The following is a 24,870-nucleotide window of genomic DNA, read 5'->3' on the forward strand; positions in this document are numbered from 1 at the left end:
ACCGTCGGTGCAAGGCCCTATTGTTTTTGCTTAGATTATTATTTTTATTATTATTACTATTATAGTTTTTTGTCTTATCTGAGCGATGTTTTGCGTTTGTTCACCAACTTGGCATGCATCAATACTCTAATTTAGCAGTTACATGTGGAATTGCGATCGCTACTCAAAGACAGTTTTGGCCTAGGGTGTGGCTCAGGGACTCTATAGCGTCACCTAGCGCATTGTCTGTTGTGATTGACACATACATTCAGGAAAATAGACCAGATTTGGTGAACATGTGTGTTGTATTAATCTGGACAACTTTTACATTTACACTCTATAGTTAATCTCATAAGAATTTGAGTTATGATTAATCATGTCATATCAGCAGTAAAATGATCTAGAGGGGTTGCCCAAGAGGAACTGCAACCAGATTTTTTAAATGTTTAAGTATATTGAAATGGCGACGGTTTGAATTGAGGTGTATTTTAAGACAGAAAGAGGCCGTGAGCGGCATTGACGGGCCCAAGCACCTGCGGTCCACGACCCAAATTTGGTGGGCTTGTGTGTTGCTACCTCTGGTCAGAAACAGAGCTCTGGCCTAGGGTGTAGCTTAGGGACTCTATAGCGCCACCTAGCGCGTTGTCTGTAGTGGTTGACACATAAATTCATGTTTACTTTGGGGATACTCAGATAACATTTAATTTGCATATTACGTCAACAAAGTGACCATTTCAAATGAAAATGGCTTCACAATCACAACCTGTTATCCACAACTGTCTGATGTGTCTTCTTTCACATGTGTATTTTTGAGTGAATTTCAGTTTAACAAAAAGTGAATGGTTAGGACCTTCACATGCACCATGCCATAACAAGTTTACCCCTCCTACTAAGTTTTTGTACTTCAGTTAAAGCGTGTATAATGCTGTTGTTCACAGAATTAAACGTGACATTTGAAGTAAGTTGAACAATCTCATTTTCCGTGTGCTTTGTAATGCCTTTGAATAATATAGGAGGCATGAACGGCAATATATAGCAGAATCACATCACAATATGTTAAGAACTGCAATAATATTGAATGGCGGCCCAAATATCAATACCCTGATCAATCGATCTGTATAGATTCAGATATATACATATCAAACATTCTATAAATAACTTCCATCAATGGATTTAGGTTAGGAATGGTGACGTGTTTGCGTAGGATATTCTTGTATGCTCCATCTCCCTCAAGTATTAGTATCTGTCAATGGATGACAAATGGATGCTCTTGTACCTTGGGACTCTGACGCACTTTCCCCTCTCTCTCTCTCTCTCTCTCTCTCAACAAGGACGTGAGCAAAAGAGATGTCTCCTTCCTGCTTCCAATCGAAGTGAAGAGGTTTGATGACACACAGTTAAAATGCACTCATGTATGTAGTCTGCATTCTCACATGTGCGACTAGACCACGTCTGCATGTGTATGTATCTTTCTACACCGTGCATCTGTTTTCAAGTAAGGTGCAGTCTGACCGCAAAATCCGGTCTTAATCTTAGCCAATGTGAATAAGAGCTGCATTTGAGCATTGAGCTAAATATTCATTCCTATTGCACGCTGCGTTTGCTATCCTTACTGTGTGGGAACAGAATTTTTCATTTCATCTAGAACTTCAGCTCTAGCCTGGAGATCATTACTTTGGCTGGGATGCATCAAAAATCAATGCAGAAATTAGATTGATATTGAGTCAGAACGCCTGCTGAGAGACAGAAGGATTCAGGCGGCGGGCACCAAGAAAAAGCATTATGCTCAGGCCGCCTCGTGGAAACTGACAACCACATGTTGCCAGAGATGAGATCAACAAACCTTTCAGAAAACCGCTCCAGGTGGCATCACTCACACTCACTCTCACTCTCTCTCTCTCGCTCTCTTTCTCTCTCACACACACACACACACACACACACACACACACACGCCTTACAGGGATCTCTCATAGCTTCCTTTGGTGCACTGTCTTATATCATTATTGATATAAGGATGTAATATTTCAGAGAAGCGTGACTCAAACACCTTCCTGAAAAGCATATAGTGACCGAGACAGAAGGTCATCATGACCAACAGGGGCAGTGAAAAGGGCGGCGAATGGCATCTAACTATCTAGGTTACCAGCTGAGGACAGGCCATGTGCTGTCCAGGCCACATTAATGATCACACCCCAGGCATCATGAGAAAAGTGACACTCGACGCCAAGCACGGTCACGTGGAACATGAGACATGAACGAAGGATGACTGACACATGAAAGTAGAGCAGGCAATGGAGAGGCGGAGGAAGACAGGATAGAAACACAAGCGCAGAGAGAGAGAAAGAAAGAGAAAGAGAGAAAGAAAGAGAGAAAGAGAGAGAGAATGGGGGGGGTGTTAACAAGTGTCCAGGGGCTCAGTCAGTCAGTGTGTGTGTGTGTGTGTGTGTGTGTGTGTGTGTGTGTGTGTGTGTGTGTGTGCGTGCGCGCGCCCGCATCCTTACCTTGGGTAGCTGTTGTTATGGTGACAGTGTGACAAAAAAGTGGGTGGCACGGTGACGCTGTTGTGAGAGCCACATTACACAAGAGACGGGGGGTATAATGAGGAGGAGGAGCGGTGGAAAGAAGAGAGAGAGAGAGAGAGAGAGAGAGAGAGAACAACAAGCACATGTGCGCAGAAAAGTGGAGGTGCAAAAGAGATAAGGAGAGATAAAGAGAAGAGATGGGGGCAGGGAGGATGACAGGGAATAGAACAACTCAGAGAAGAGAAGAGGAGAGGAGAGGAGAGGGGCAGGGCATGCTGGGTCACTGGGACTGCCCTCACATGTTTGACCTTAATCCTCACGGGGGGTTTCTACTGTAGACAGACTACAGGCACTGGCGCACACTGGCGTGTGTGTGTGTGTGTGTGTGTGTGTGTGTGTGTGTGTGTGTGTGTGTGTGTGTGTGTGTGTGTGTGTTAATAAATTCAAACACTAAAGTGGCAATGGCGCCAACCTAGTGACTATTAAACAAATCAACGTCATGGAGACCATCTAATGACTCCAAGACATAATATGCAGCTGCTAAAACATACGAGTATCTTATCTCTCTCTTTTCTAGCGGTCACTCTTCCCACTTTTCTCTCTCTCTCTCTCATTCACGCACAAACACACAAAACAGGCAGAGAACATTTAGGACTAGCCTATTTACTCACTCTCACAGGCACAAACACACCCACATGAGCATGTGTGTGCATGTGTGCGCGCACACACACACAGAGCTGGTGAGAGCTCTTGTAAAAGCGAGTGGAGTGGTGGGAAATGTTCATGAGAAGGTCGGGGAGGATCTTTCATAATGTGCTTGTGTAACACATGTCACTATGACAAAAACCCCAAAACAACTCCACCAATGTCATCAAGCTCTCAGCCCAATGCACAACACAAGCAAGACTCCTTTTGTGAGCCTTCTTCTCTCTCTTTTAGTTTTAACAAACTTTTACAAGTTGAACTGGATTAATTTCTTCTTTTTCTCTGTCCTTTTAACTCTCCGATTTCTAAGAATTGTTGCCCCGCTGCCAACAGAAAGGGCCAGAATTTAAATGAGGGTCAATATCTAAAGTGTAAATGAAGCTAATCTAATAACAAGGAATCTACCAGGATCAATCTTGTCAATTTACTACCATGATCGTAACGCTCCTGGACACCACACAATGGCTTTAGTTCATGTACGAGACATTTTGCTAATGGCCTAACTTTGCGCTATGCTCTTTACGGTCCACAATGTTTAAATACAATTTACTGTAAACAGTACAGCAAAAAAACTGTGTTGTTATAGATATATGGCCAAACGGAACTTCTCTGGCCACAAGCCTTGGAACTCTGTAAACATCTGGATTTCTAGACTAAACCCGACAGGGAATCCAAACGAGCAACAGGGACAGACAATGGGCTCGATCCAACATCCAAGAGTACCAACCACGCACACACTCTTACAAACACACACACACACTCTTACAAACACACACACACACACACACACACACACACACACACACACACACACACACACACACACACACACACACACACACACACACACACACACACACACACACACACACACACACTGTTTGACACACAGACTGATTAATCTTGGGTGAGATTATGATTCTTTTCTCACTGATTTCACTAATAAAAACAAGAGAATACTCCTCATTGTTCTTGCACCCGCACCTGCACATACACATACAAACACACAAAACACACACAAAACACACACACTTAAACAAACGCACACGTGCAGAAAGTGGCCTACACACCCTCCTGGAGGCGAGACTTGATTAAGGCACTGAGTACAAAGGCAAAGACTAATCTGTGGTGAGTAAGATCTGCCATACGCTGCGTGTTCCATGCCAACATGCTGTGATTCATTGTGATTTTCGGGCTTTGCAACAGCGCTCCACTGTGTCAAACTGAATTGATTCACCTAAACTTCCACTCTACTCACCTGACTTCAAAGACAAACTTACACTACACAAATCACCTGATACACACAAATACAGAAATGCAACGCAAGTGTCTGCCTGAATGACTGGAATACTTATCTTTTTCACGTTGAAAAGATCATATTGTCTATCTACTAAAACAAGTTTGTGCATCATTATGTAACTGGAATAAATACCCACCACTTCCTCTAAGGCCCAATTCACACCAAAGATCTCTGACGAGACGAAACCGTTGCAGAAGGAGTTGCAGCGGGGTGAATTAAATGTTGCACGTTGTAACAAGCCGTCGCCAAGCATTCAACATGTTTAGTTCACAGTTGCAAGGTTTTAGAACGTCGCTCTCATCTCATCGCAAATCTTTGATTAGAACCCCACTTAACCTTTCAGCATGGAGTTTTGAACATTCTAACAGAAGATTCTGTTCCGCAACAACGTAAGGTTCTAAAAGTCCATGTTGAATTCAAGGAATCCATATTCTTTAGAACCTTCAATTTCCAACATTCCCGTCACACCGGTGTGATGGTTACGGTTCTCTGTCGAGCTGAGCACCCGACTTAAGGGTTAACCAGACTAAAACCACAGCTCACAGTTTCTCATGTGGGATTGTGCGGTTGGTCACAGTCACAGTCACACCTTCTCGTCTGATTCAGTGCCATATTGACAGGCTGCTTCGTGTCTACAGATTTTGGTGTAAACACACTAAGTTACATAACTGTTGTCCAACATCTCTGAACTATAGTTACGCTAATTATAGTTCTAATTTTGGCACATTCTCTCTCATGTAGGGCATGGTCTGCAGCTATACACAGTGTGTCAGCTTTACTGCGTAAGTGACATGCTTTTCTCCTTACCAGTGGCTTCATCTTCATCATCACCATTATTCCCCTCTTCCTCAGACGTCAATTCTGCATCCTCCAGTGATTCTCTGCTGTTCTCCCAAGCCTCCAGATCTTGCTTTGAGATCCCCTGTGCTGCCATAATGTTACCTGAACATCCTCTTCACCTAAAACAGAAAAGCACATGTTGAAAAAAAAAATCTAAAAAAGGAGATGTTCAAACATTCTTCAGTTATTACAATGTCACACAAACTGCAAAACATCCTCTAACAGACAGAAAACCCAGATTCAGAAAGTAGAAGTCCTATCACATGTTTGCTCCAGTCGTCCAATACATTCTTATTAGCTCAACTTTTCAGCAATGCAAATGAGTTAATTAGTGGAACGAAATACCGTAATCTGCTTTAGGTGCATGGCAGAATCAATACATGGCAGGAATTATACTTTCTGAAGGCAGGCTTGTCCTCTCTGTCCTCCAACAAAGCACAATGAGAGACAACCAGCTTCACTTTTAGAAAGCTGAATTTGATTTAACACTGATGAAAGGAAAACAAACAATGCTGCAATGGCTTCAATTCAAACACAATCAGGCACATACACAAAGAAGCTTCCTGACGGAGATGACGGGTAAGTCTACAGAGTTGGTTTTACAGATCTTTCACTGCTGTCAAAATACTACAAACAACTTCAGTTTTATCATAATTATCTTTGGAATGCAAAAGATACCCAAAGAAACAAAAACAACAAACACATTCTTTTTGGACTATTATCATCAGTAAGGTATTATTTTTCACAGACAAGCCTAAGAGGTGAAAAATAAGATAAAAATACACCTGAATGAGGACAAAGGAGGATGGGAAAAAAGGAGGGAACATGTCTGTGAAAACTTTTCACACTTGTAGCACAAAGAATAGGCTGCTCTATTATGGGCACTAGTTTTGCCCAGTCAGAGCTGTCACAAGGACCATAGACTGCAGCTGAGGCAATTAAGAGATGTTTACATTCTTAAGTATATAATCTTGTATGTCCAGTATGTTGCACCGGTACATAAGTGTTACCAGTCTGTGTTTGATGAGATTAGATTAGATTAAACTTTATTGTAATTGTGCAGAGTACAAGTACAAAGACCACAAAATGCAGTAAACAGAAGTGCAAAAAATCAATGTGATATACAAAGTAGACAGGTGGGGCATAGACAAGACAAGATACAGTATGAGTATACAGTATAGTGCCAAGTAGACAGTAGCATACAGTTGGTTTACAAAAGGTGGTTTACAGTAAAACAAGTGTATTATTAGCACTTAGCAGTGACTTTAGAAGAGAGACTTAGTTGGTTGCTTGGTTGGTTGACACCAGGATGCAGAGCTAGAGTTCAGTAGGGTGACAGCCACAGGGAAGAGTGTAGAATGTAAAAAAATAAAAAGTAAATCAGGTTCTCAGCCAAGTATACTTGTGTACGTGTATACAAGGAATTTGGTCTCTGCATTTATCCCATGATCCGTGAATTAGTGAATACACACAGCAGACAGTGAACAGACACACAGTGAGACGAAGCACACACTAGCCCGAAGCAGTGAGCTGCCATGATACAGCAGCACTCGGGGAGCAGTGAGGGGTTAGGTGCCTTGTTCAAGGGCACTTCCGCTGTGGATGTGGGTATGGGAGAGCAGTGCTCAACCGCTTAGGTTAGGAAGTCCAGAATCCAGTGACAGAGGGAGGGTCAGAGTATTGATGCCCAATGCCCAACGGTGATTGGTTTGGAGGGGATGATGGTGTTGAATGCTAAACTGAAGTCAGTGGACGGCATTCTCACATAAGTGTTGCTATTGTCATGGTGGGGCAGGGCAGAGTGAACTGCTGTAGAGATGACAACCTCCGTGCTCCTGTTCTGACGGAAGGTCTCCAGAAAAGAATATATCCTTTTTTGATCCCGTGAGGGAAATTCAGTTCTCTGCATTTAACCCAATTTAACCGAATTAGTGAACACACAGCACACAGTGAACACACAGTGAGGTGAATCACACACTAACCCAGAGCAGTGAGCTGCCTGCCCAACCAGCGGCGCTCGGGGAGCAGTGAGGGGTTAGGTGCCTTGCTCAAGGGCACTTCAGCCGTGGTGGACCCTTTGGTTACAAGCCCGATGCGCTAACCAGTACACCACGGCTGCCCCTAAGTGAGTGAACTGCTGTAGAGATGGCAACCTCCGTGCTCCTGTTCTGACGGAAGGTCATCAGGTGGGTCAAGAGCAGCCTCCCGAAGCACTTTATGATAATGTGGGTGGTGGCAACTGGACAGAAGGCATTAAGGCTTGTTGCCGTGAAGTACTTTGCCACCGGTACGATGGAGGTGGTTTTAAAGCATGCCGGGCCAGCTGCTTGACAGATTAAAAATGTTATGTCAGTCCCAACTACAGTCAGCTGCACTGCACAGGCCCCTGAGTACACGTCTGGGGATACCATCAGAGCCTTACCCGCATTACTCCTGATCAGTGCCAGTCACACTTCAGTAGTGGAGAGCGTGAGGGGCTGGTAATCTGCAGAGAGCACAACCTTGATGGCCACCTCCTTGTTGTCCCTACAAAGGCGGCTCCTCATCTGGCAAGGAGGTGTCGGTCACAGGGGGGGATAGCCTTAGTCATTTTGCAATCTGTGATGCCTTGCCACATGTGTCCGGGGTCAGCGTTGCTCTTGAAGTGATCCTCGATTCTTAGCTTGTGGTCGTGCTTGGCCTTTTTGATGCCCCTTTTCAGGTTAGCCCTGGATGAGCTGTTGGCTTGAGCATCACCTGACCTGACTGCGATGTCTCGTGCCTTCAGCAGGAGTCTGGCTTCATCTGTTCGCTGTTGTGTGTGGCTGTGTATGTGCAAATATCTCGATGTCATTGGAGAGAGCAAAGGTGAAAACCTTGATTCTGAGGCACCTGACCAAAATTCCACTTAGCCTATGAGGAGTGGCTCACCGGTGGGAGGGAAAACAAAAAAGAGGAAAAGAAAAGGGAGGGGAGGAGAGACGGACTTAAAGACGGCCTTTCATCTGCTAAAAAAAGAAAACGATGAAAAAAAAAAGACCGAAAAATAATAAGGAGAGTGGTGAAACGCAAGACAGCAGCTTGCATAAGACCAGCTTACATAAGGCCTGGCTAATGCTTCCATTACTTACAGTACCAGTAAAGTTATACAAGATATATGCATGGCATCTATCAACATGCCAAACACACACGCACACACACACACACACACACACACACACACACACACACACACACACACACACACACACACACACACACACACACACACACACACACACACACACACACACACACACACACACACACACACACACACACACACACACACACACACACACACATTCAACACCAAATATAGAGGTCTCTGCAAAGAAGCACATATATCATCTGCCGAGCCTCTCCATGACAGTTATGGATGGCAATTTATCCTCCAACTTGCAAATTGGGTCCTATATGCGCAGCTGCACACAATGTGGATAACGTCAGCCTATACAAAACCATACGAAAAGAGAACATCCTGTGCCAGGGTCACAATCGAGCATGATATATAAGATGGGTGAAATCAGAAAAGTAAATTCATGGAAAATACAATTTGCACATGAATCACATAAACCCATGTAAAATGAAAGGCCAAGTTTGAAGGCCACCGTGTGATGTTCAAGCAATCACCTGCCTTGGCTTTTAGGCAGGCAAGCGGGAGACCACATGAAAGGACAGGGGTGCTTTATTGTGGGATGCTTCAGATCTTCCATGTGGACAGACATCCATTTATTCTGGCTTATGTAATTCATTTAAATGCAGTCATTACAGTACTTTTGTCACTCATCTCAAATATGAAAAACATTGTTGACTATTAATTTATTCAATTCCAGCTCTGCCCACTAAAGAGTGGTTTAATCCTGACGGTATGGTGTATTTTCAGACACAAGTGCTGGCTCCTAAGCTACACACAAGCTGACAGCATTATTTTGAATAAATTAACGCACCACAAATGTACTACCATGCACATAATGCTCCAACAAACCACACAATAGCTTTAGTTCATGTACGAGATACCTTTACTCATTGGCAAAATGGCAAACTTTACATTAGCCAATTAGGGTCCATAATGTTTAAATACAATTTACTGAACATAGCTCTTGACAAAATCACAGTGTTGCTATACACTATGGCCAAACTGAAGCTTTCTTAAACAAGCCTAGGACCTGCTGACAGGTAGAACATGAATAATCTCTTTAGAACCAAGTCCCAAAAGAAGTTCCAGTTCCGTTCTCTCTAGTGCCCTCTTTTGCAAACCTTTTAAGGGCGCTGTCTGACTAAACTGAATGAATTATACAAAGCTCTTAGATATTTCTCACAGACAATTTTCATGACGCATACAACTGCATGATGCTTGATAAAACACAGCGTGTACTCAAACAAGGCTTTTCTAACGAGGCTATTTTAAGTCCCGAAGCTCTTTCTTGACAACCTCAACCTGATTCTGTAAACAGCGCTAACCTCGAGACAAGGCTATTTGAGAACCTAATCCCCACCCACCTCACAGTCATGGCCGGCCAATTCCTTGCCAGTTGTGAGCCTGTGACCTTCATACTATACAATCCCCCCTCAGTCTTCCACCTCAGTGCTGCTGCGCTGATGTTCACCAACTCGGCACGGCAGCCACGTTGGGGAGGGGTTTCATGACGCTATCTGGGTCAGCGATGGGGTCACCGGGGCGGAGGGTTCACGGAGTGCACCAGGTCGCTGAGGGCATGCGTGGGACTTGTGGAGAAGGTGTCAAGTTACTAGGTGTGTCTTTAAGTGGAGGCAAACTTCTAGGGGAAATGGTAAGGTTGAGAAGAGTTACTGTCAGGGCTTAGAGGAAACAATGCTCACCCTGTGCAGACACAGACGTTACTGTTATATCACACACAAAAACACACACACAGAAAATGGACACCCAAATAAAGGTGATTCTGTTATGTAATGTACAGACAGTCAAGACTACACTCAATATTCAATACAATGTAAAACATACGCACACACTGACACGGACACACACACTTCTACACTTCACCTCGTTTTGAGTAAATGGCTTGTAGTAGGTTTGAGCAAGAGTACGCCCCCCCCCCCCCCCCCCCCACACACACACACACACCCCTCAACACAAAACACATTTGTAGGCATATGCTGCTAATGTAGAGAAGAATCCCCGCTAGCCTCAGTCAGCCAAGCCAAGCTCATGGAGCTTTCTGAGCAGCCTTACAGAGATATTCCCCTAAGATCTTAAGTTTCCAACAGTCAAAAAACCTGGGGCGTCACGATGTCAGTGAAATTCATGGACATGGACACAGACACAGGAGGTGTGTGTGTGTGTGTGTGTAGGGGGGGGGGGGGGGGGGTCAGAGAGGAACAGGGAAGAGCAGAGAGGCTAGTGTTAAATCCCTTGTTAATGTAACAGGTCATGCATAAAGGGGTTTTTTTTTTTATGTGGGGCTGTTCAAACTGCTTTTAGTTCTGACTGCTTTTAGGAAGGAGTGGACAAAAAAACAAGATCATTTTGAAATGAAAAACAACCTACAGAACAAGTCAAAACAATTATCTTTGAAATACTAAACACAGGTTCTTGTATCCAAGCCGGTCAGTCAGGGTTGCAGTCAGTTGCAGTTGCAGTCAGACCACACATTGGTCTTTAGATGTTAATGTTAAAGTCACACAAATCACTACATTACTGAAGCCAATATGAGACCAATATGCCAGCATGAGACCAATATAACCAGACAATATGCATAAGTGAAACTGAACATCAACAAAGCATGTGGATGAAGTTATACCACTGCCACTCATGAGGCAAGTGAGCAACAGTTAATAAGAAAGCAGGCAGAGACGTTCAACGAAAACAGCAATTTGCGAGATTTTGTGTTTGTGAACAGACGGAGCAGACAGAGAGAGGAAGAGAGAAAGAAAGAAAGACAGACACAGAAACAGAGAGAGAGAGAAAAAAGCAGTCAAAAGCAAAAAGGAGTCTTTTGCAGCAAACATTCCTTCCCCAAGCCCAGACTCAAATTTGGGGGAGTTTTCTGACACAAAAGATGGAGACATCACTCCCCCTGTATTTACCTTCTCAACAGAAAAAAACAACTTTCGAGTTGAGTCATAAAAATATGACCGAACTACTGCACAACACCCACTCCTAGCCTAGGTATGCACCATCAACTATAGTTTTGTCAAGTGACAGGAAAGTTAGTGGAGTGGAAGTTGCAGACAAGTGAAATGGTAAGGTTGAGGTGCTACATCTCATGAATACTAAAACGTAATTCTCAAATATTATGATGATAACTTGACACAATAAGATTGTATTTTCTCAAATCTGTATTAAATAGTTTCATTTTACCGCCAGCTATTGAATACCAATGATCAAAAAAGCTATTCTACAGTGTCAACAAACATCTATCATTATTTAAGATAAAGTAGGGAGTGCCAATACAATAGACAAGGTGGTTAAGACTGAATAAGCTAGTTGACGATGACTACTCACGGTACCTTTGGCCTTATTCACTAGATGGCTGCCTCACATGGGATGCACTGAAGACAGTGACTGTCTTACAACTGAACAAAAGACCAGATACCAAAATGGGAGAGAATAACAGGTTTACAGGTAAAGAATGTCCCCATAAGCCTTCCATGCATAACTTTCCTAAATCACTGCGACCTGACAGCTTGATCTTCTCCATGGACAGCTGTAAACTGTTCATGGCCTTCCAATGAAAGCATAGATCAAGCACATGGTCACTCCACAAAGTATGACCAACATTATGCACTCATACACACCAACACGTTAAATACCCAATATAAAAAAATGAGATAGATGCAAGACTGCCCACCAGTGTACTCTGTCTGAACTTGTTAAAAATGTTACCCTTTCTGCTTCCATCTGGTATGGCATATGCAGGTGGGCTGACAGGTGGTGGAAGATTCCCACAACAAGAGAAAATGCGCACTATTCTTGAAAAACAAATCTTTTCAGAAAGAGACATTTTAAGTGAAATAATTGGGTTAAAAGACAATCAAACTCTGAGAGCTCAATGTGGGTAATGTTATTTTGCAGTTCTGACCAAATGAAATGCCAGAATAGATAACATTACTGGCATTCTATAAATTACATTTCGCTAGGCGCCATCCATCATGCAGGAACAACAAATGGGGTATCTTAGCTTACCTCGTGCCTCGTTGCCCCATCTTCCCTTTAACTTCAGGTTAGTTATATAAACTTTACTTTGGGCCATGCCTTATCAACTGAAGTCAATCAATGGTTTAATACAATATGCTTTGCAGCAAGGACACACGCTTTGGGGAATTTATTCAAAGACCATGAAGAAAAAAGACAAACCCAATTAGCATGTTGTTAGCCAAAACAACCCTCATGTTAAATAACACAACTTCCTACTCGCGGGAGGGGAATCTTCATTTCATTTCACTTACACAAAAAACATAGCTCTTTCTAAATCCAGAACTTAGTGTTTGCGCGTGATGTGTTTTCCGTTTTCATTGTGCATAATGCTAACATTACCTCGCCTGAAGTAGGAAGCAATTCTCTTCCAGAGAAAATGTTTCATAACATGATATCAAGCGCTGTAAGCAGCTCACCGGCTGTCTTATCGGTGCACTGCTAACGTTAGCGTCTATTGTCCACAGCTGACACATTGACCAGTTGAAACATAAATGCACCCTACCAGAGTCAGACAGTGCATCTCTACACTTGCAATTGTGCACAAAATGAAGGCTATCTTACCCGGTTCAATTGCTGACACAGATCTTCTATTACACTGTTACAACATTCAGTTTCGTAAACGATGTTTGGTTTCTTTCATCAGTTTCAGGGAGAGCAAGGGCGATAGCGGTCCCCTCCAGGAATACAAAACCAACACGAGAGTTCCGGGTAACTAACGAACACAACCCTCACAATGTCAAAACAAAGGTGTTAAAGGTAATCGGAACCACTGACACTCATGTGAAATGTTAGGAATTTTGGGATTTAGAATTTTAATTCTATAAATAAATATAGCCTATATAAACACACACTTTTGATTTTATTCACGTTAAGATCCTCTCTAATTTCCTTCAATTAAGGCCTAAATTTCCCCCATAGTGTAGGCTTCTTGTTAGTCCCCTGAAGTCATTGAATTTGATGTGACAGACTTGGACTTTGTGGCTTGGTGATTTAAAAATATAGGCTGTTTTCACCATTAGTTTGCCTAGGAGTCAGAAAGAGGGCTACCTTATCAGTTCTGTCTATTCCCTTATTGAACAAAACCACCATGAATATAGGCTAGTCTAAATCACAAAGGCGCCTGATCTGTTAAAGAGTTACATTAACTAAATGTTTTGGCAGCTGAGCGAGAATTAAGTCGAGTTGTGTCGGCTGCAATCATGTCTGCATTCCCATTCATTCACAAAAATCACTCTGTAGCCGTAGCCTGTCTCACTAGGCTTCTTCTATGGATACAGCGCCCTCTGTTGGAAAGCAAAGCACATTACAAAGAGGACGGCTCTGTCAAATGCTCCTTCCATGCAACGGGCACTGTCATGTAGTTTAAAAAGATAAATGTTTTTCCTACCTTATATGTTTCAAAACGTTCTTCTCAAGCTTCTGCCATTTGATATGTAGATTGTAGATGCAAATTAATGAATGTTTCCTCTATTACGCCTATTTATTGCTGTTTTTATTGTAGGGAAGGGTTATGTTGCTTTTTCCATAATGTTGTAGGCTACTCATCAAAACTCATTTAAATGTTACCCTTCAAAGAACATTATATTACTAAAATGCCAAGAACTGAGCACAGACCAACTATGAAAGAATAGGCTTTACTGATGACTGAAACTAATTGGAGGGCTCTCGGGTAGAGAACAAGGCTACAGAATTGTGGAGAGGCATGAGCATTCACACTTGAAAACAGATTTAACGACTCAAAGGTACATCTGTAGGAGATTTGCCTCACATACGCACACACACATATACACGCACGCACACACGCACCTGCGCAAACACACACACAAAGAGAGAGAGAGAGAGAGACACACACACGCACACACACACACACACACACACACACACACACACACACACACACACACACACACACAGACACACACACACACACACACACACACCAAATGTTGGTATAGAACAAATAGAACTAATAGAAGAATAGAATGATTCATGGTGGATCCCATGATTGCAATGTTTGCAATGTGATGAGTGGTTGAAAGGAGCTAATGCTTCTATCACAGTGCCTGTCTTCCACATTTCTATTCTTGCAGCAACTAAAAACATCCACTAGGTGGTATAGCTCACATTAAGAATATGAACACTTGGTATGACGCATTCATCCAACATTATAGCACCCTGTTAAAAAAAAAACTTCAGATGACCACTGGGCGGACAAAACAATATTAGTTTTTAAACTGAGTGTGTTTTATCTCTCTGTGTAAAACATACTAGTTGTACATCGTGTAGTTTGCATGGGTAAACAATAAATTTGTATTAGGTTTTATTCAATTTACATGGCTATGGCCTTGCCTTGTGTGTATACATGTTTGTGTGTTTGTAAGGCTGAATCCCAATACTCTATCTTACCCCTTTGTCTTACCCCTTCCCCTTGGTGTTGCGCGTTCATGTGAGATCAAGGGCCATCTCAATTCTCATTTTGATCGAGGGGGAGGGGTAAGGTTAAGGGTTAGATACCCCTTAAAACCAAGCTAGTTCGCGGGCTCACTTGAAACCAAGGGGAACGCAAAACACACGGCGAAACCGGCAACAATGGCGGCCAAAACATCGAGGGAGTCCCACAAATGTAAGTATTTTCTGTTTAAATAACAGATAAAAAAATAACGACAGTCTTGTTTTGTGCTGTATACAATCATATACATCTATATTTGCAACCATGTTCTTAATTGAAACTTTAATTTAAATCGCTAGTTTGACAGTAGCTAACAGCTATCGCTAGTTGTTTGACAGGTTGTGATTGAATTAGGTCACTCGAGTCCGTAGTTTACGCTGACTTTAAAACAGCTACAGGGTATTTTAGGCCTAAAAACCCCCTTGCTGTTCTACAATTACTATAAACTTCGTTGTACACAATGATGTTACATATGGGCACTGCACCGAACACGGTTATCTAACGTTATCTAGAGCTAACGTTAATGCTGGTGATATCGATATGCACCTAGCCTAGTGTTTTCTGGTGGCTGTTACTTTATTTTCGGCTTAAATAATTGATAAAAAAATTACGACAGTCTTGATTTGTGCTCTATACATCTTCGTATACATCTATGTATAGCCATGTTCTTAACTGAAACTTTTTTAAAAATCGCTAGTTCATCTGGTAACCTAAACACAAACAGCCCCGCATTCCTCGGACTAGATAAGCATGCATGTACGGCTAACAGCCGCGAATTCATATCATATCTTGATATCAGTGAATGACACTACTTGCTTTTGGACACAACGACACATGTTTTACATGTATTGTTCTGTATTATACAGGGACACCGGAGGAAACCAGGAGGCTGATTCATTTTCGGGCAGAACATGGCCATACGTTTTTGAGGTCCAAATATGCTGCTAAGCAACAATGAGTGAGTTATACATTTCAAAACGTTGATGCCCTTCTTACATGTATCAACTATTTTCTGAATGTGTTCCTTAAATGTTAACTTGACATTAAACCACACTCCCAGGTACCTAATAACACTGACTTGCTTTAAAGACTGGTTATATAGCTTTTGTTCTAGTGTGGGATTTACCTTTTTCTTTGAAAAACAAATTGAGTCTTCTCCACAGACAAATGAAAACCCCACTCACATGCCCATTTTTCTACCTTTTTATGGCAGCTTAATGCAATTAATTATTGTATTAGCATTATTGTAATCGTGTGTAATTCATTCCTGTTCATTGTTGTTGGTTATTATCCAGGACACTGGTGAAAGAAATGAGGTTGGATGGAAGAGCTAGATCTTCTAAATCCAAGGCAGTAAATGCATATAGTATATGTAGGCATTATTTAGTTTTGTGTGTTGTGTGCCCTTCCAGGAACTGCGAACACCCAAAACTGGGCCAGGTCCTACAGACGGGGGGGAAGTGACCGCTGCAACCTGGCAGTTCTTTGAGGACGTGCATGATGTGTTGTTGGGTGCCAGGCCTTCACTCGACCCTCCTGTTGTGGCATCTTTTTCTGCGGATCCCACGTCAATCCTCATGGTATGTAATGAGTGTATTGAGTGGTCTGGATTTTTTTTAGTCGCATAATGTGAACATGTTCTTATTGCAATGAGCAGTCTCTCTTACTGTCTCTCATACACACACACACACACAGTCATGGCTAAAAGTGTTGCCACCCCTTATTGGTTGGTTTCTGAGCAAAACTCACACATGTTTTGATGTGTGTTGAATTTGGGGAAATCAATTGATGTGTTAGTTGCGTTGAGCTATTGAAAATAGCCTGGCTTAATTATTTAATAAACAAAACCCTTCAAAAGTGTAAGTGTAAGAGTTTTGCTCAAAAAACAACTAATCCTAAGGGGTGTCAACACAGCCATGACTGTGTGTTTGTGTATAAATATCACACACACAGTCTACATGTGACACAACCAAAAACATCACATTAATCAACATTCATCTTGTTCCATTAGGAAATTGTTGAGCCCTCATCCCCACCCTGCACCTCTGTAACCAGCCCTTCAGCACCCTGCACCTCTGCAGCCATGAAAAAAATCAACACCATCCTGGATTTCCTCACTGAGGAGTCCAACAAGGAGCAGAAGCGGAACTTTGCTATTCGCACAGTTACTTTGATTTTAGTACAGTTCAATTCCTTTTGTACAGTATGTACAGTTCTGTTCCTTTTATTATACTGTACATGTGTGACATTTAAGTCAAGTTCTTGTGGTAATGGTTCTGTTGCATATACTGTAGATTGTTTTTATGTGTTTGCCCATTATGTTAATTGTATTGGGCAATAAAGAGAGAATTTGGTTAAAAGACAGTGTTTCTGAACATCAATGACATTCAAAACAGTAAAGACTGAAACAGATACAGAACACTATGCACTGTCACTGTGTATAAAACTATTTATTGTGAACAGACCTATATACAGATAACATCTAAAGAAATATAACAATACACACTATACATATGCTCATGGTGCTTGAACATTTCCTGAAACTTGATGGCACAGTATCTTCTAGCTGGAGCACCAGTCTGCAAAAGAGAACCATTACACACCATTAATGGACTGAGTTTGGACAAAAATGCCTCTTCAAACTACTTTAAACAGTTTTTCTACCCTTCCCCACAAAGCACATAGTGGCTACTACAGTTAACATCTCGCTTCCCTCTGCACAAAGATCATAGTGACTAGCAGTGGTGTAGTCTGTGTGATACCATCACCATAACAAGTTGCTTATACCTACTTCAAATAGCCAAGGATACGTATTAACATTTTGGGTTGATCACAGCATACCCACTACAGCTAACTACTACATCACAGTATACCCACTACAGCTAACTAGACTACCACATCACTGACTATGCTATGGTGCATTGATATCGTGTGCTATTAACGTTAGATAGGCTAACGTTAGATAACTGTTCGCTGCAGTGCATCATTGTGTTCAACGAATTTTACAGTTATTTTAGAACAGCAAGGGGTGTTTCAGGCCTACAGTATCCTATAGCTGTTTTAAAAAATCAGCGTAAACTACGGACGCGAGTGCCTTACTGCTTAATTCAATCACAGTTGTGCAATTATGTTAACGTTACATCTTGGATAGCCTACGGCACAGAACACGGTTACAGTGCTTTACGAGTTGCTTAAATCCTTAACATATAGCCAACCTTCATTAGCAAATATTAGTTATAGTCACAGATATGTACCGGGTTCCCATATAACATGTCATATCATTTAAAATAACAAGTGCATGTAATTGGAGCGTGTACAGCTCAGCTGACCTTACTGTTTTGGTTAGTTCAGTTAACGTTAAATGTATACTAACGATGTTTGAAAAAAAAAATCATTACATACATACCATAAACATCCACCAGCAGTCGCAGGCGTCGCAAACCTCTTCGTCAAGCTTGATTTCTGTGACTTGGCAGACAATCGCAAAAAAAGGATAAACGCAATCAGCCTGCTTGCAGCCGGCATCTTCGAAGTTTGTTGTTTTGGCGCTTCTGATGACGTAGAAGCTAACTCCCGACGGTGTATGATGATGTAACCGAAACCAAGTGGTGTCCCAATTCATAGGGGTATGTTTTTACCCCTAGCCCTACCACTTCGTTTTGAGAGTCAAGGGCTAGGGGCAAGGGGAAGGGGAAGGGGTAAGGTGAAGGGGTAAGATGAGTATTGGGATTGGGCCTAAGTGTCTGAGCTTGCTTGTATGTGCATCTGCCTGTCCGTGTTACCTGGCGAGGGGTCTGTTGTGTGTCTGTGTCTGTGACTATGTGTATGCTTTGAAGCCCAGGCTCTTTGCAGCCATCTGTCTCTACTCCCGCCAGGCTTTTACAGTTATTCTGAGTGCTGATTGGAGAGAGAGAGAGAGAGGGAGAGAGAGTGTGTGAGAGAGACAGAGAGAGAGAGAGAGAGAGAGAGAGAGAGAGAGAGAGAGAGAGAGAGAGAGAGAGAGTGAGGAGTGAGATAGTGATAATGAGAGAGAGAGAGAGAGAGAGAGAGAGAGAGAGAGAGAGAGAGAGAGAGAGAGAGAGAGAGAGGAAGGAAGAGAGAATTGAACAGAACTGGCAGGACTTGCTCTTCTGTTCCCAAATATGGGTATCCTTCGTCCTGTAGGTTTGCCATTGCCATTATGACGCATGCACACAATGGAGGATGCTAAACACTTTCACCTGCAGGTCAAGCGCATATAGGTTCAGGTTCAAACTAGCTAATTGCATCTGTGCTATATGATCTCCAGAGACCATTAAGAGTATCGTTTCTATGATAAAACCACAACCCTTTTAGCTTGCTGCGGTTTTAAATAATTTCATACCATCGTCTGAAGCTGCAGCTAAGTATGTAGAGCAGTCAGTGATTGATAACTCAACAAGAGCGAAAGGGTATATTTACATGTTTTGTGGTAGAGAACCCATCATGGGTGGGGTGGGCATGGTGGCCACGCTCACCTAGATCTCCTTTCAAGTGAATGAGTCTGGTTTTAACCAGGTGTATGCGTAGACAGTTGAACCTTCTGGAGGTGTTGTGGGCCTAATTCATATTTATGAAAGAAGGTGCCTGCTTGCTAACCCCAGTCAAATGCTTTTGAAGACTGCTCAGTTGGTAATGTTTTTGGCCCACAAAGATTACTTGGTTAGTGATTTTGTTTTTTTTACGGTAATGTGATACAGTACAATAGTCTTGGTTGATGATTGGCTATGGGAAATCCCCCACATACAGCGTGATGAATTGAACCGCTATCCATATATTCCAAAGGAGATGCTTTTTAAAGTTGTTACCTTACACACTTAATAAAGGTTCTTGGGGTGCTATGTAGAACCATTAAGGCGTTAAAGAACCCTTTGATTAACTCTTCAAAATGGTTTGAGGAACCATTTAGGGGTACCATATATGAAGCATGCAATAGAATCATTTTTGGCTCTATCTATAAGAACACCTTTTTTTCTCAGAGTGTAGATGTGAGAAGTGTACAGTTTAATAGAGAAGAAACATCCATAATGCCTTACACTGAACATCTGTTCATCAGCCCAATAGTGTTGCTGCAGTCCAAATATAGCACAATGATGGAGTGATGTGAGGGGGTAACGACGCAGGACCTCTGTCCTCCTTTTCCCCCCCCATAACTCTCTCGTCACTTCGCCAAATGTTGGAGGCGGTCAAAGTGCTGAGTAATACCGGCTCCGCCATCAATCAGTCACCTCGACCTGGCCAATGGGCTGTCCCGCGTTGTTCTCCGCGGGCCTGTGGTGGAGTAGTGTGTTGGCAGATGCCTAATTTTAATCTCCTTAAGTATGCGCATTGCCACTGGCCATAAGCATCCCTGTCCGCCTGAGTGATGGTGTCTGAGCCGGTCCAAGCGCAGAGCTGCACCTGGCCGGTGGCGTGGCGGAGTGTCCCGGAAGCAGCAGCAGCAGCGGTCTAGTCTGGTCTGGCGCATCGCAAGAGCATCGCGTTGGCGGCTGCGTTTAGCTGTTTTCCACTTCTCTTGAGTGGTGTTCCTTTTTTTATGTTGTTGTTGTTGTTGTTGTTGTGTGTGTCTGTGTGTGTGTGTGTGTGTGTGTGTGTGTGTGTGTGTGTGTGTGTGTGTGTGTGTGTGTGTCTGTGTGTGTCTGTGTGACTGTATGTGTGTTTGTGTTAACCTTGAAGTCAAGGCTGAGTGGGAGCGATGTTTTATTCATTCAAGTTCTCTCCAGTCCAGAGAAGTTGGCGCCGCTACACTAAAGAGTGTCCTCCTCGTGGAGACCTGCCCAAGGGGAGCTTGGGATACTTCTCCATCAAAGAGAACATGGAGCAGGTGATGCTGATGAAGGGGAGAAAGCATCACAGCGATGGAGGATGGTCCTGCATGGACGTGCTCTAATATGTGTGTAGGTGTGTGTGTGTGTGTGTGTGTGTGTGTGTGTGTGTGTGTGTGTGTGTGTCTGTATGTGTGTGTATGTCTCTAGCCTACTCTATGTGTGTGTGTGTGTGTGTGTGTGTGTGTGTGTGTGTGTGTGTGTGTGTGTGTGTGTGATTCACATCATAACTAGATACAGAAGATGCTCAGGGACTATCCTCATTATTTTAGCTTTCTCCTTTTCTCATATAAGATGAGATGGAACGTACAGTGTACTGTATCTTTCTTATAGTGTGTGTGTTTGTATGGTCAACCCATCTCAGATGACATCATCTGCTCTGAGAGTTTTTACGAAGGCCTTGAGCTGAATTTGGATTTGTAATTTACCTTCTGATGAGCTGTGTTGCTGTGGACATGCACCAACCAGCGCTTTCCATTTTCAGATTAAAACTGATATGATATTCTCTGCTTTATTCACTAATGAAGATTAAAGACAAGTTATGGAAGGCAGAGAAGCAATTACTATAACTTAAAGTTCAGTAGGTTAATGCAACATACTGCACAAGCCCTAAATACAGCTTCACCATAGTATGTAGCCATTGGACATGGATGTGCAAATTCTACTGATATCATTATCTAACAGGTGCCATCTTTGGATTTATAGAAAGATGGGGAGCTTCGATGATGCCTGCGGCGATAGTTGGTCTAAAAGCTGGAATCATGAAGACAGCACTAAGGTATCACCTCTGAATGGTTTACTTGCATTATTGCAAGGTATGTGTGTGTGTGTGTGTGTGTGTGTGTGTGTGTGTGTGTGTGTGTGTGTGTGTGTGTGTGTGTGTGAGATTCACATCATAACTAGATGCAGAAGATGCTCAGGGACTATCCTCATAAGTGGAAGACCCTGTTCAACTGGATTCACCCTCTCACAACTCCAGCTCAGCCTCAGCTCACTCAGCTTGTCAAAGTCTGTCCCTTATCAGTCCTAACTTTGCAAGTCCTCTTTTGTTTCATCTTATCCAGTATCTAACAGTAACAGGACCCCATTTTATTTGCCAATGCTACATTATATTAGTTGCATAATTTGATCTCGACACCAATAGTGTCATGACTCATGAACACTGAGAGGTTATGAATAAATTAATCCTGAAATGGGTCCTTCAGCCATTCGAAAGTGCAAATCATTGTGATGCAAATGCGATGGGCATTAAGCTGCGACTGGGTTATGTTTTGCCCATGTTCAAGGACACCAAGTAGGCCTATAATTTGTCCAACCATTACTGTTACGGTTATGTCTGTGTGTATGGTGAAAATGTCGTTTCATTCATTTGGTTATCGAGCCTTGCGGTTAAGGGCTGCCATGTGACCAATCAATACCGGCGATTTTTCAGTCAAGAGATCTGCACGCGCGTTCCCCCTTCCTTTCGTTTCCTTTTTCTCTTCCTAGAGCGCGTTCGCGTAGAGAAGGAAAAAGAGTGAACATATCAGCCGAGCTTGTCTTTTCAGAGAGGCACGCGCCCGTGATGTACCTCCGCGTCAGCGCGTGCTCTCCTACACGCGCCCACCCCATCCAAACCAAACAGCCTTTGCCTTCCTCTCCTGCTTTTCATGCGCGTGCTTCGCACAGGTCTCTAGAACGTAGAGAGGGATGATGGCGGAAGAAGAGCATCGTTGAGTCCGCGAACATTTTTTTTTTTGAAGATAAGAACTATACTGCAGTTTAATAATATTATCATCGGTGGTCTCCCTAAGAAGAGGCGATGGGGAACGAAGCCAGCCTCGAGGGAGGGGGACAGCCCGGTGAACCGGGCTCCATGGTTGGGATGGCAGGAACTGCAGGATCCGTTTCAGCACCACCGGGCGCTGGACAGCACATCAAGCCCGTGAACGGTACCGCAGCTGGGGGAGGAGCGGTCACGGGACCCGGAGCAGGGATGAACAGGTAGCCTATACCAGGATACCATCTCTTCATCTTAATAGCATCCATTATACGCACAAATATGCCCTTTGTGGTTCATTGACATGAACTCTGTGATGTGCATACATTATGGTATACCTTGGCATGAACGACCGCGACACCATAGGGTCTACCCCCAAGACAGACCACTAACGCTGTCCCCTAGTTTTCCATTTGTCGCACTCCAGAAAAAAATAAGTTGCGTTGAAGATGCCGCATCTATTAATAAATTTTACAATAATAGTGCCAACGCAGTGGCATAGTGGTATTGGGCAAGGACTACATAGCTTTTGCATCCCATATTAGCAGTTTGGCCCGTTAGCTGCTGGATGTCTTTCACGCCAGTCAATGGACTTTAGGATTTTGCTCTGTGCTGTGCGAGTAGCTGTAGTGTAGGCTGTGTGTCACTGCTGTGGAGGAGTCGATAGATAAACTAGCCTACACGTTCACGTAAGCTGTTGACCAGGATAGCCTTGACGATTTGACAAACAATTGAACCGCGCGGAATGTTTCCAACTGAGAATGGGAGCGAATGATGCTAATGTCATAAGCTCGTGCTCATGATGATGATGATGGTGGTGGGTCCCTATGTGTGTGTGTGTGTGTGTGTGTGTGTGTGTGTTTGAGAGAGAGAGAGAGAGAGAGAGAGAGAGAGTGTGTACACACGCGTGTGTGAGAGTAGGAAGGGGGGACTACACGAAACGTGTCTTAGAAGCGCAATCAGTCAACATCCATTACATCTTGATGGTATTCCGCTCAATACATAATTTTCTCTTGTAATAGGAAGTCATTGATGTAAGATGTGATGTGCAAGCCCATATGATGTATGACATTCAAACTGAAGTGTAACAGTAAATTGATAAGATATTCGAAAATATGAGTCGAACCTACACTTCTCGACAAAGCCTTGGCCCCTGGCTGTATAGCCTCCTTCATGGGTGTGCGTTGAGTTTTTCCTCGTAATATAATATTGTACTGAATGCACAGATTACAAAATAGGAAAGGCAACAGATTTACTTATTTTCAGATACAATTGCACTGCTGGCACGCTAATTGCATGGTCAATCTCCGTGATTACGAGTCTCCACATACATTATATAATACGGCTTTGGTGGAACGCGGCTCGTGGCTCTACGGGCGGAAAGCACGGAAAATTCTCAGAATATCCGTGTTTCACTTGTAAAAACATATTTTTACATGAACGAAATTGGGGTCGGTTTAGGCCTAAGCGCTCAACGATTCGGACCTGCCCGTTAGAACTCTTTAATGTGTGTGCTTAGAAGAAGGAATCTTTCCATTACGAATTGATAGCAGCGCAATGAATGTACATGTGAACACAGCGCATCACGTGCAGCATGTTTGCTCACTCTCACTTGCTCTCCTGCGGGCGCTTTCGCGTCACGTTTCTCTCTCACACACATTTCTGCCTTTCTATCTTAGCTTAGCCATCAGTATCGGAAACGTAAGAGACGGGGCTAAATTAACTGGAGCTTTAACCGTTCGGTTGACACGCCGACATCGAAATATAGCTTAACGTTTCAACCCCCTTCCGCGCAGCTGTCGTTCCCGCTACAGCGAGTGGGTTTCCACTATCAGTGATCCGCGCGCTGTGAGGTGGGCCTAGGACAGGCAGGCTACTAGCCCAGGGTATAGCAGCTCGCGCGCTGCTGATTAGCTCTCCGATTGGCTTATTCGGGTGAAGTTGGTTTGGAAAGAGTGGTTGACAGTAGAAAGACTGAAGTTGGCAAAAATCTTAAACATGCTTGTCATAAGAATCCTCCCATGTCAATTAATCAACAGGGAATAGGCTACGTTAGAATTATTTGAAAATCGATATCGCCCACTAGACGTGCGTAAAGACAGGGCTGCGCAATCACAGGGTTCTCTTTGCTAACCTCTACCTTTCTTCTACCGATATTTGAATCGCAGTAATGACTTCCGAATGCCCTTGGTAATCAGCTTGTGATTGCGTTGAGAGGAGGAACTCGGCTGTTAATCACCATGATGATGATGGTGGTGGTGGTGATGGTGTGTGCGCG

At 43.1% G+C, this 24,870-nt stretch overlaps 1 protein-coding gene and 1 long non-coding RNA gene across 2 annotated transcripts in view; one reads left to right on the plus strand and one right to left on the minus strand.

The window, feature by feature from the left end:
- LOC134087961 (helicase ARIP4-like) overlaps positions 1 to 13,229 on the minus strand; it is a 50,520-nt gene extending 37,291 nt beyond the window's left edge. Inside the window, exons 1-2 of the mRNA XM_062541829.1 lie at positions 13,103 to 13,229; positions 5,314 to 5,465 (exon numbers count right to left, since the gene is read on the minus strand). Coding sequence (XP_062397813.1) covers positions 5,314 to 5,440 — 127 coding nt within the window. The 5' untranslated portion in view covers positions 5,441 to 5,465; positions 13,103 to 13,229. The remainder of the gene's footprint in view (positions 1 to 5,313; positions 5,466 to 13,102) is intronic.
- Positions 13,230 to 14,927: 1,698 nt separating this feature from the next.
- Positions 14,928 to 17,131, plus strand: LOC134086934 (uncharacterized). The gene is made up of 4 exons (XR_009939785.1): positions 14,928 to 15,164; positions 15,857 to 15,948; positions 16,403 to 16,570; positions 17,002 to 17,131. It is a non-coding gene; the product is annotated as an uncharacterized LOC134086934 (long non-coding RNA).
- Positions 17,132 to 24,870: the final 7,739 nt, after the last annotated feature.

Source organism: Sardina pilchardus, chromosome 7 (genome assembly GCF_963854185.1).
Source record: "Sardina pilchardus chromosome 7, fSarPil1.1, whole genome shotgun sequence".
Classification (NCBI taxonomy): Eukaryota; Metazoa; Chordata; class Actinopteri; order Clupeiformes; family Clupeidae; genus Sardina; species Sardina pilchardus.